The 13,046-nt window shown below is 30.7% G+C and overlaps 1 protein-coding gene across 6 annotated transcripts in view; it reads left to right on the top strand.

Moving 5' to 3' along the window:
- Positions 1–13,046, top strand: part of LOC130899263 (uncharacterized) — a 354,925-nt gene that overhangs the window by 240,568 nt on the left and 101,311 nt on the right. The window contains exon 1 of one of the 6 annotated variants that reach the window (XM_057809057.1): positions 5,384–5,823. The exons of 4 other annotated variants lie outside the window; for them this stretch is intronic. In XM_057809057.1, coding sequence (XP_057665040.1) covers positions 5,597–5,823 — 227 coding nt within the window. In that variant the 5' untranslated portion in view covers positions 5,384–5,596. Of the gene's footprint in view, positions 1–5,383; positions 5,824–13,046 lie in introns of those variants that run through there. One more of the 6 variants, XM_057809058.1, reaches the window with a different exon arrangement.

Here is a 13,046-nt window from a genome sequence, read left to right as displayed (position 1 = left end):
AAAAATCCAACCAAGTAAGTAAAATACGACAATGGAAATGAAACAATTGAAATTTGGAAAGTGTAAAATAAAATATCGTGTTGATGTATTAGAATATTTACGAAATATAAAATATAAACTAATACAATTCGTTATGAAGATTAAAGTTTGGATTAGTTGGTTTCGAATTCACTACTTTTTTCTTTGGGTTAGAGTCGAGCGATGAAATGCACCGTATCGAGCTCAAGGAAAGATATCAGCAACGTGGTCAAAAATAATTAATGATCCGTGTAGAAAACGACGATAAATTAGGTTTTAGATACGCGAGAATTGGAAATCGAACTTGGAACAAAGATGTCGTCGTTTTTACTCAAAAAACATTAAATGTAAAAAAATCGAGTTCCTTATAACGACGGATAATGAATTAGTTTTCTCAGCAAAGTTTCTAATAAAAACGCGATCATTATCAGTATTTAAGTACCTAGTAGAAAATACTAACAAAATATTTTAAATAAGGCATATAACTCGAATCAGTCAAGTTTGAAAGTAGTTATAACTCATAAGAGAGCAGCATTCGCTTGTTAGATAAAGGAAATTAGATAAACTGTAGTTGAGTTATTGATTCAGTCCTCAAACTTGATCTAAAGAATGTAATGTATGTACGAGAGAGACCGCGAGGGTGTTGGGTTTAAATTAATTACTCGATGGCTCATTTATTAATGACGGTTTCGCGAGATTTGTTCAGAATTTACTAGCTTTTTATCTTTATTTCGCCTCATCAATTTTATAATCTTTGACAAATAATAATTATTAATAAAACACTTTCAGGTTTTCTTTTTTTCGCGTAATTATTTGATTCAATTTGAAAATATGTTTTGGTTTGTCGTTTGCATTAAGATATTATCATAATATAGCCAAAATAATAGGATTACATAAAAAGTGTATATAACATGTTTTGTAGAGCTTTTTATGAGCTTCAATTTTTATTCGAAACCATTTTCTCTGCAATCCATATTTACGAAGATATCCAGTAAAATTGTTATAACTTTGAATCTTATATAAAACCAAGATTTGGTTTGAGTTTCGCACAAATCATCTTTTCGAAATTACACTTAATACATGATATTTTTGTTAAATTTTCATTTTATATATGAATTTTGGAAATTTCTTATATCATAAACTTATATTTATACCTGTTAGCTCTGGTACTACGGTAAGTTAGTTCCAATTCATTTTTTTTTTGGTTTAAAATAAATGCTATTTTATAATTTTTAAGCCCCCCCTATGTAACAATCATAATTTTTAATATTAAAAAATTCAATTGATTACTGAAATTACATGTTAAAGACAGAATTCTCTGGGAAAGTTTTAATGAAATTCGAATCCCAATTAAATTTAATAAAGATTTATTAATGCATCTAACTGTTCTTCATTTTTGGTTTATTTTGTTTTAAAAATTAGTTCTTTTTGATAATTTTTAAAAGAAAGATAAATTTTGACGTTTCAAAATATATATTTTGATAAAGACTTAAGGAAAAGTCAAAAAAATTATCAAAAACAACCAATTTTAAAACAAAATTGACCAAAAAAGTTTTAAAAAATAAGAAATTGAAGAAATCAATTCATTATTTGACACTGACACAAATATATATAATATTTATTGTAATACGATTATTTAAATTAATAGAAAATATGTTTTTATCGCAATTTTTTCCGAATTTTAAAGTATTCTCAATGAATTTTAACATAAATCAAACGCAATTATTCATTTTTATCACTAAACGATTTAATATATTTTTCTCTACGAGCTATTAATGTCTTATAATTGATTCTCATCATTCCGGACTATAATTAATAATTTTTTGTTCCAGGTAAGTGCAACTGCAATTAGTTTATTTAGTAAGTAAATAAATACATCGATATTAATAGAAATAAATTGAAAATAATTCGATAAATGCGATTTATTTTAAACTGTCAACGTTAAAATTTCAAAATTTTTAGTTCGCAAACAATTTAACCATTCCATTGTTAACGCATCGAAACTACAACATGACTGACAACACATATTCTTCCTCGGTATTCATTGACAAGCGATGAATAACAGATGAATAACAATTCGAAACAAGAGGAGCGCAACAGAGACATTAAATCAGTACAGGACTCACCCAAACGGATACCGAAACATTTCCAACTTTACTTTCAATTTATTTATTATTAGTTTATACAATATAATTCTAAAGCGATTACTGAATATTTATTAATAATATTTGCCATACAATTCACATAAAAGATTTCAAGAAAAATTTTTATGACGAATAACTTTTGAAGAATACTCTTGAAGAAAATTTACGTCTGCATATACTATTCATCTATTACAGACTGGTCTAAAACAAATTGAAAAGGCAATTGATTCAAACATCGATATCTAGCATGTAAAGATAAAGCTACTGGAAAAGATCGCAAAAAAATATGGCAGAAACCATGAGGAAACAGATATTATTAAATAAATGAGGTGCCTAGAATCAAAAACCATATTTTTTCGAAGTTAAGTTTGATATTGTTTGTTATAGATTCGGTACAACTGTTATTTTGTATCAAATCCCGCGACATGCTAGTGAATTTTGAGATCAAAAATGAGATTTAGTTTGAAAATCCGTTAAATCCAAATCGGCTATCGTTACTTCATTATCCATGATCCTCTGCAGGTTATATTTTATTTTCCACGGGGTGTTTGGTTGGATTGAGGAAGATTTGTAAAACAAGGACACTATTCTTAAGCCAAAAAAGTTGTGGGGAAATTATGTTGGGGTCACTGTCCCGGTTAAAGACTGGAATATCAAAAAATGCAGAAAAAAATCGAACTTGTGGTACCATATTAAATTCTGCAAGGTCACTTGAACATTTGTTACATAATTATTTTTGATTTCTGATGTCTTATAACCATTTTTTCAATCTATCTATGCTAAAAAAGACCAAGGAGAACAATGCCTTTTTGCTCCAAGGTGAATTCTTTTATGGAACTGAAACTAGTCAAGCTAAATTTGCCAAAGAGTGAGCCTTAGAGCTGTAAAAACAAAGGATGTTGCGAAACTGTTAACGAAGTTCTTTGGACAAGAGAAACCACATTTGGAAAACCAAGAATGAAGAAGATATTGTGCGATCTAATATAACAATAAAGACATTCCATAATTGAACCCAAGAATCTGCAGAGTTAATTTTAGTTGCAATTTTTTTTTTGAACTCTTGATGAATCGATTTTTGTCGTCGATATGGGTGATTCCGTTCTAACTGTGATTTTTTGTATTCAAAATTTCAAGATTTTAAAATTTAACTTTTCTAACTTTTTTATGCATATTATTCATTTATTTTACTGTAAAAATAAAACTCTAAGAGGAATTTACTACAACTTCAAAGTATCACGAGCAAGACACAAATGTCGGATTTTGAGTTCCACGGTACTGACTCATTTATCCACGGTACTGACATGGTAACTTAAGATATTAAACAACAAGTGCATCAATTTTCCTCAGTTTGATCATAAACATTAGAATTTATAAGGTAATTAGTTTAAATCATTTGTTACGACAAAAAAAATTAATAATTTATCGGTAAATTCTAGGAATGGACATGACACGGTACTGACATTCAAGTGATGTAGTATAAGTTTTCTTTAAGTGGCAAGTTATATTGTATAAAAATAATGTTTAAATATCTTAAGAATTATTCAATTAACACAAAATTTTTATTAATTGATTATTAATTAATGACTAGTACAAAAAAACAATACAGGACATTGAATATCACAGTTATAATGGAATCACCCATATAGTGGGTTTTTGACATTCTATCTTATCGTTTGTTTGGTAAATTTTCCTCAACATTCACTATCTTCAATTCTTCTTAACATATACTAGTCGATTGTGATTGCGAAACCAATTATTTCAAGCTTTTTAAATCTTTCTGAACCGTGCAAAATGTACAAATTTTTCCTCCAATTTGTACATTTGAAATGTTGTATCTTATAAAGTTTTTTTCCAATTAATTTTCGTATAAATCCGTTAAATAAGATGATATTCTTCAATATTTTTGATATACTGCATACTGGTCATATTTTTTATTGTAAACAATATGAAAAATTGAATGATTCGGCGTCAGTCCATGACTGTAGATTTCAAACGATAGTCGTACATTTATAATGTATAGATACCTTTTCCATTATTTGGTGAACAGTTCCAGTCTCAAACATTCCGCATTTTTCAAATGTCCACCCGAATAGTCACAGGTGGTGTTTATCCCAAAATCTATTTTCACGAAGAATAGAAACGATTGTTCATTCAGTATACGAAATAAATAAATGAGACACTGATGAGCGTGTCTATTTGGCAACTGAAAAGCTATTTCAGACACGTAGCAGCATAGCAGAACAATTTTTTTCATTCAATTTTATATAAAAATATATTTGCTTCTAGTACAAGATTAAAAAACTGACTATCGAATCTTTTAATGAACAAACAAACTCGATAATCAAAAGCGTATCAATCATTTTTTTCGTTTAGGATCATAATTAACACCCAACCTATTAATCCACTTTATCTACTAACTGCTTTCGTCCTTTCTAACCTATAAATAAATTATTACTCCAAGGATATTCGGGGGATCTGATTTTCGTCTGTCCACGTTAGGAATTTGATTTGATTAGTATACAAAAAATAAAAAGTAAATCCCCTACTCAATTGTAAACCCTATTAAATTGTATTTAATGTCTCATAAGAAAATTCACATTTACAAAAACATTTTTTAGAAAAGCGGGGAGTTCAAAATATTGAAATGTATTGCCTGGAAGTTTATTTCTCAAAAAAAGTTATTTTCTTTCGATTCTACAAGATTTTGTTATTGCAAACTTTATATTTGACATAACCTCGTAGGAAAAAGTCTGAAGATGTTAAATCTGCGCATTGAATTCACTGTAACTGTGCATAATTGCAATCATGCTTGATGGATCGTTTCGAACAGACCCATTCAACTGTTCTAGATGACCTTGGACGCTCGTGTTGATCTGGTCTCTTCAAACTCGAACCATTTTCTTCTTTTATTTCAAACGTTGTGATGCTCTGGAGTTCGATGGTATTTCCCGCTTAGATTGAATGTGAATAAAGGCTTCGTTTTGTACACGAGCAAAATAATCTTCAGGTATTCTTTAAGGCAGCAAATCCCCAACAAAACTGCCGTTAATATTCGATAGATTTCCGAATCCAAAGTTGCTTCATCATTGTCGTATTAAAATAGTAAAAGCAAATACTTTCTAAATGATCATTTAATCATCTCGATCATTCACATACCGTTAATTATTTCTAATAGTATTCGACAACACAAAATGGTAATAGGTAAAATGCATACGACGCAGTTAAGTGATCGCGAGGCGTAAACCACCGTCTCTAACATCACTTTTCAATTTATAGTCGCTTATCAATCAACTAAGTGCAGTTCAAACTTTCAACGGATATCGAACGACATGACACTGTTTTGTCGAATTTCGCGATTGATGTATAACCAATTGACGCTCCAACTCTCTCGTTCATAAAACCAATCGAATTAGTTTTTGAAATAGAAGAAATTGATGGTTCATTATTGGAAAATGAATGATTCTACAACAGGGTTATTACAACATATGAAAATGTCGCATCCACTGGCTAGGAACAATTCTGGGACATCTTCTAGTCGAAATAACTGTCCTGCTTTTCTTATTCCAATCCGTTCTTTAATATTCTTCAAACGAGAGGCTTGTTCCCTTCCAATTCATCTACGACCTTCAACTTTACCCGTCATAATCAACCGGAGGATACTGTGAGTACCAAATAAGCTTTTTTCCTGGATTTAATGTTATCCGGTAAATCACGAAACGCATTTGCTCTGTTAAGGACTGCATCGTTTCTTTGCAAAGTTGTCCACGGTATCTTGAACGTTTATATAACCATATTCCAATTACCATCAGTAAAAAAATATTTTCTGGTCAGAACTTGAGTCTTCCTGGCAAATTTATTATCAAAATTTGATTTTGACGATGATACACAAGCTTGAAGACAATTGGTGATAAACTCAAGTTAATTGAAGGCTCTGCGACACCACTAGAATCTATTTTAAAATTGAAAAAAATATATTTTCGTCCTGTGGATGATTATATTCTATATTCTATAATATTTTTCGAGAAAATCGCAGTTTTAGAAACTCTGTAAAGGAATTATATGTTGTACTGGAATTTAAATCTGAGGTTTATCATTTTATGCAACATAAAATGTGGAAAAAATCTATGAAACGTATATTATCCGTTTAAGGAGTTTTACTTCAGCCACAATGTATCAAATTTATTGGTTTTTACAAGGTAGAAAGGATCGTTTGAAACATTGTTTGACCATGTGTGTTATTAACAATATATTTGAAGTTTTACGGGTATAAACAGATTATCGAAACAGTTCATTCTAGTATATTTCGATAAAAAAAAATCACGTCGAAACTCCGGTACAAATCATTTCGAACTTTTCGTCAATTTTTACCCACAAAAACTTATTCAATAATATAACCCTATTCAATTCAGCGAAACGCAATGCATAACAAATAGATAATAAAGCCTCTTTGGCACCCGAACGCACCGCTCTCTTTTCCACAGCTTTTCCTATTTCTGATTTTTCTCGTTTCGATAAGGGTAAACATCAGTGGGGCACGTCGCTAAAGATTCTTATATATCAAGTAATAAATAGAATTTATCTATATTTCGAAATCGTCAATAGACTTTATTAATATAGGAAAAATATTTTTTTTTAACGGAAAATGTAAAAATTCTTCTAAAATGGTCTGCTATTGGCGTAGAAGCAGAAAAATCAGTTTTCAGAAACTGTCGAATGCAAATAAACGTAATTTATTTTTGTAATACGAACTTTTTTGACTCATCAGATATTTTTTCAGTTTGGAAAATCGTAGCGCGCCTATGTGCGATTTGGGCAATTCTTGTATAGCACGTTTGGAAATATTTTAGACGTCTCCACACCATCGTACACAGCTCGAAACCGCCTTCATATTGGATTCGATTTGTTGGAAATAACTAAAAATGAAAACGTCCAGTCAAATCCCCAAATTAACGTTGACAAAAAAATATATAAAAAAATCTGAATAAGCGCTAACTTATTGGCTTAGTTTGTATTTTGTTAATGATTATATACATTCTAAAAACAAGGTGGAAAAACTTTTCATCAACGACTAGAAACTTTTCTGGAATAGAAAGCGGTTGGTTTAAGCCCCTGATTCCTAAAGTGTCCACTGGAGACTCCACGGAATTTACGTTGAGATCTATGAAATATCATTTTACCTATTTTAGTTTACCTGGTAATGAAACATCATTATTAACATATATTCGATTTGTTGTGGACGTAGAATCGATATTTTTTAATGTACCGAGTGATTTTTTTAAAGCAAAATTCGTTATTTCGATGGTAACACATGGAGCTGATGTCATGGTCTTGAAAGAATTATACCAGAGGTAACTGTTTTATCTATCGACGTCTAGTAGTAAAAAAATTAAGTAATTGATTGCTTTGACGTCTTCAATTTGTGAAGATTGCAGTTAACTCGCTTATTTGCACAATTGTACGATGAAAATCATGAAGACTTCCAAAGATTTTACTTTTTGGCGCAGTTTTAGAGTTTCTGGAAAATGAAGATCCTGATTGAAAAGAAAATTTAAAGCGGATCAAAAAATTTAATGACTTCAATCAACAATTACAAGGGTACAGCCTCAATTTGATAAAAACAAAGAGTATAATTTTAGCTTTTCTTGGTAAATTGAAATTTACGAAGGAAAATATTGTATAGAAACGCGAATTTTCACAGTTTTCAAACTCGTCGCAGGTAGAATGCCTCGATGAAGATATTCAAACATACGTTTAACATTTGATTGCCCTGTATGATGATTTTAAAATCAGATTTGAAGATATTCCATCATCTAAAGTTTCAATAAGTAGATTTAGTCCATAAAAATTTTGAAAATGGTCAAAGAAACTAATAAATTTTGGAACTAATGATCTTTACATTTCAGGAATCTCTTGTAAACAAGAAACTAGAACTTTATGCCTTTACAATAAAAAAAAACCATGACTGTGTCCTTGATATTCGATGTTGCAGAACCTTTTTAGGGCGAGATGATTCTCTATTTTCTTCATAGAGGATTTTCGTTCCAAATCACAATTTTTTAAGTGAAATAGTTGTTTTTAATAACAATGTTTGCAAAATTCAACACACACATATACAAATTCAATTTTTACAGATTAAAATTTTAACGAGCGGATCGATTATTATCGTCGTTCCGAACCGTCAAACAGTCCTTGGTACGGTGATGATTCTGCGCAATACAAACCGAACTCAAGAACCGTGCAATACACAATAATTTAGACGTTTAGAATGAACTATAATAAACTTTAAGATCTACGGTATCGTGAATATTTTTGAATTTTTATCCTAGAAAAAGATTTTAGATGTTTATCATTTATGGTACTAGAAATTGGTATTAAAACCTTCATCTCGACACGCTTTCTCTTTATAACCCGTCCAATTCTCCCTTCAAATATTTATTGACGGTCAATAACATTTAAATCACTTAACATCTCAATTTTCATCGTCGACACCACCCGCTATCAAAAATGTAATTTATTTTTCCATACAGAGAAAAACTTAATTATTTTTTTATCGATTTCGATTGAACGCGTCGAATAGTGCTCAGTTCCTGATGCGTCAATTAGCATAATATTTCAATTACTTGATTGACGGTTTAGCTGATTCATTGGAAATGAAAAGATTGCAACTAATGCAACTGGTGGCGGGCACGCAATCAATAAAAAGTTACGTCACTTAATGTATTTGAAAAACTTTACAAAAAAAAAAAAGATAAAGATAAGATAAATAAAATAGCTGGTAGAGCGAATGAATAAATTAACATTTTATAACCGAATTGTGTCAATTTTATTGTACTAAAATTCAAAATTTTTCATTTTATAATCGACCGGGGTGTAGAAACCTTCAAAAATGATACAAAAAAGGAAAGGAAAAATAATTTTGGGGGGCGATCTGAGGTCGGGAAGTGGTTTTAAGGGTAAAAACGATTCATTTCGTTTTCTAGCAAAACTACGAGTTCTATAGTGAAAAGTTGAAGGGTAAAGTTGTAGGTAATAAAAAGATCTACAACTTTTGTATTTACACTTTTTTTACATAACCTCAAAATTTATGTGAAAAATCGAAATAAACAAAATTTTGGTTTTTCATTTTTATTTGTTACGGAAAACCTTTTTTTTTCACGAAATTTGGTGAAAACTACCTTCTAATGTCCTACTATAATTTATTTAATAAGAATTATTTATGTTTTCACCCACAATATCGAAAAACCGCCCTAATTTTCAATAGATAATTATCCCGTTAAGGTATCAGTTTCTTTTTTAAAGTGGGGTATTTTTTGTTCGTTTAAATCTCTACTTTCTGACGGTGTGAAAAAATTTTAAAAAATATTACCATCACCATGGTAAATTTTCTCAGAAAAGACAAAAAAAAACGAAAAAACTCGCATCCGAAAACTTTTTCAAGTTATTTGACTTGAAAAAGTACAATTATTAGTAATTTTTTACAATTTTACGCTCTAATTACACAAAAAACGTGATATTACATTAAATATTGATAAAAATAAGTAATTAGAATATAAAATTTCAATTACTTACGTTAAAATTTAAGATGCGAGTTTTTATTCGTTTTTTTTTGGGTTTTCTGAGAAAATTTATCATGGTGATGGTAATATTTTTTAAAATTTTTTCACACCGTCAGAAAGTAGAGATTTAAACTTTAAACTCTTTAAGAGACTTTAAAAAAAAAACCATATTTTGAAGGTAGAATTTTTTATTCAAAATTATCGTGCTTATTCGATATTAATTCATAATAAAATGAAAAAATAAATATTAAAAATCAAATAGATTAAATAATGACATAAAAGGTGAGTTTTACTATCAAATTACATGAAAAAAGGTCTTTTGTAAAAATAAAATATCAAATAATTGGTTTTTTTTTAATTTCACATAAATTTTGAGGTTATGTGAAAAAATTGTAAATACAAAAGTTGTAGATCTTCTTATTACCTACAATTTTCCCATTCGACTTTTTTCCATAAGACTTGTAGTTTTTCCAAAAATCGAGATAAACCGTTTTCTAACCTCAAAAACAAATCACCCCCTTCCCTTTTCCACCATTAGACGACCCGTAAATAATTTTTCCTTTAAATTTTATGATATTCTCCGATGAGTTTCCTCCTATTATTATTTTTCAAAAATTATTGACCGCGGTCTATCTACTTAACTCGTATTTCAAACTTTCCTCTGAAAAATCTAAAAACAAAGACCGACGAAAACTTTTTATTCTCCCTTCACCTTTCCCATCAAAATCAAATATCCTCACGGTCAACAATTACAACGAAAAAATCTGGCACCTCGATAAACAAAAGAAAACGCCAAGGGTTGTTTTTGTTTTGTGGAAACGGTTTTGGTTCAGACGGTATCCCACGCGGGAACCGACTATCTCCAGGTCACGAATAACAGGGGGGATCGGAGAATGTACATCCGAGCAGAATTGTACGTGAACCGAAAATTAAATATTTTCCATCGGAAAAAGAATTTCCCTTTTTTTATTTTGTGTAAAAGTGTATATTTAACGATTGTAAATCAACGCCCAACAAGAATTCGCGATTCTCCGTTGTACAAATTTCTGTCAAATTATAAAATTGAAATTCTTCACGCTTCAAGGAAAATTTCGGTGTACATTCTAAATTTAAACATGACGAAGGATGTTGACAACTTCTAATTCTATGAAGAGTGCAATTTTTGTCTACTGGCGACCAGGACTGGTGACCTGGTGCATTATCTTGATGAATCAACACTTTCTTCTTCAACCAAATTCGGTCATTTTGGTTTGATTTCTTCGTTCAAACGTTGCAATAATACTAGTCGTTAATAGTTTTTCCTTGTACCAGATAATTAATGAAAAATTATTTCACGCGCATCCCAAAAAACCGACGCCGTGATGATTTTTGCCTTCTTTGGAGCCGGTTCTTTTATTTTAGGCGTGAAATGATGGACCCACGTTTCATCTATAGTTATAAATCTCGCTCAGAGCTTTCTCATATCATAGTTTTTGAGATGTCTACTGTGTCTGCCAACTCGCGCACCTTCAGTCGACGATCATCCAGTTTCATTTCGTGGATTTTCTTCAACATTTCTGCAGTCGTCACTCTCATTTTGTCGTTTAAACCCAATATTTTAATGTTGATAACAAAACTCAGCGTTTAGATTGTTTGGGCTACCAAACAAATACTAAATAACGTGGAGTCTTCGAATTTGAAACATATGCTGTATAGGTTATGTACTTTCTAGTACAGTGACATTTGTCAAGCAACTACCGCCATCTCTAAGTCAGATCAGGTACTTTTTGGACCATCTTCGTGGAATATTTTCAAACTATTTCTAGTTTCTGGTAGTTAATTAATTATCTAGATATTCTTGTTTTAAATATTATGATTTTTTCGTAACTATATCAACCTTTAAATAAATATTTTTCAATTTCAATTAGTAATTAAAACTTTGTTGTAGTTCTAGCTTAACTTTTATATATCAGTTTTCGCCGAATGGGACAGATATAAATGAAACAACTTTTATTATTATCAAAACTTTTGATAAATTGTTAGCAATGACAGTTTACGGAAGTTCTATTCTTATAAATGTTACAAAAACCTTCGAGTTTAACTCATTACTCACGAGGAATTCTATTTACTTTAATCCTTTTGTTTAAAAACTTTATTTGATTCGGTGCCTCGTGAGGTCGTTATATTGACGTATCGATTTAGTAAACTATCATCGAATAAACTAAAATTTCATTAACGAAACGAATCTATGTTTAGGTATAGATTCTTCCGATTATATATAGATCCGAATAGACAAGAGAAAACTTTGTTAAAACTCCAAACGCATCTCGACTAGTTTTATGTAAATTCTTCCTTTCTACCCTATAGAAGAAGCTCCAAAACTCACCGAAACTTCCAACTTCTCTTGGATTTCTATCATAGTAGCCGAGTTGCGGTAACCGGATTTTCAACTTCCAATATCTACAATAACTTCATTGTTCTCGAATAAACCGTGCATTGCAATAACGATGCGCTCGACCGATGCGCTTCGTGGTTTTTCACCAAAAGCATATTTCGTTTGAGTATTAAAGTTGACTTCAAAGCATCGTTGCGAACAAGTTTTGGATGCAATTTTAGATAATAACGTCCATTGAGAGGTAAATTACAGAAAAAGAGACACCGAAAATGTTTCGCGTTACCTGGTATTTGCGGGCGTTTCAAAATGTATCAACGCTTCATAATATTCATTACATTAAACAGTTTTAACTAGAAACTCAAAAAATTTCAATTTAAGCGATTATTTTTGCTCCAATACCGTCTATAAATAACCTAAAGGTAAAAATCACATGGTGTTAGATTTGGTGTAGAACAAGCTACTAATCCAGCGACTGAGTAAAGCCACATTCAATTAATCATCAAGTGTCTCGGCAGTGTCTCGGAAACAGTCATTGCTGTAGTTTATGCAGATAGAAAAAAAGAAAATCCATCAGGAAATGTATGATGTAGTCGGACTACCTTTTCGTTTACCCGAAATATCCCCGTGAGTATTAAATGATTTGATGTTGATAATTCAAACATTTTGTTGTTATAATTATCGGGCTTTCCCCAAGCCAAATTCTGTCACCCAAACATATCGATATTTTTACCTGCCGATCGGATAAGGGATTTTTTTCTCCCAACATCGACTAGAGGGAGTGGCTTCTGCCTGAGGGTTTTTTTTTATTACCACTAAATGCTGACCCCTACCGGATTATGTTTTAGGAAAACTCCATCTCAGACATCCCTCGGGATGGTTAAAACTTTGATGGAAATTGAGACCTGAAGAGAATATGCCTGCGAAAAGTGGAAGCTAACTTTAGTATTTTCGAAT

This window comes from Diorhabda carinulata, chromosome 11 (assembly GCF_026250575.1).
Source record: "Diorhabda carinulata isolate Delta chromosome 11, icDioCari1.1, whole genome shotgun sequence".
In the NCBI taxonomy this organism is placed as follows: Eukaryota; Metazoa; Arthropoda; class Insecta; order Coleoptera; family Chrysomelidae; genus Diorhabda; species Diorhabda carinulata.
The sequence above is the reverse complement of the archived record's forward strand: the minus strand, read 5'-3'. Positions and strand labels throughout refer to the sequence as shown.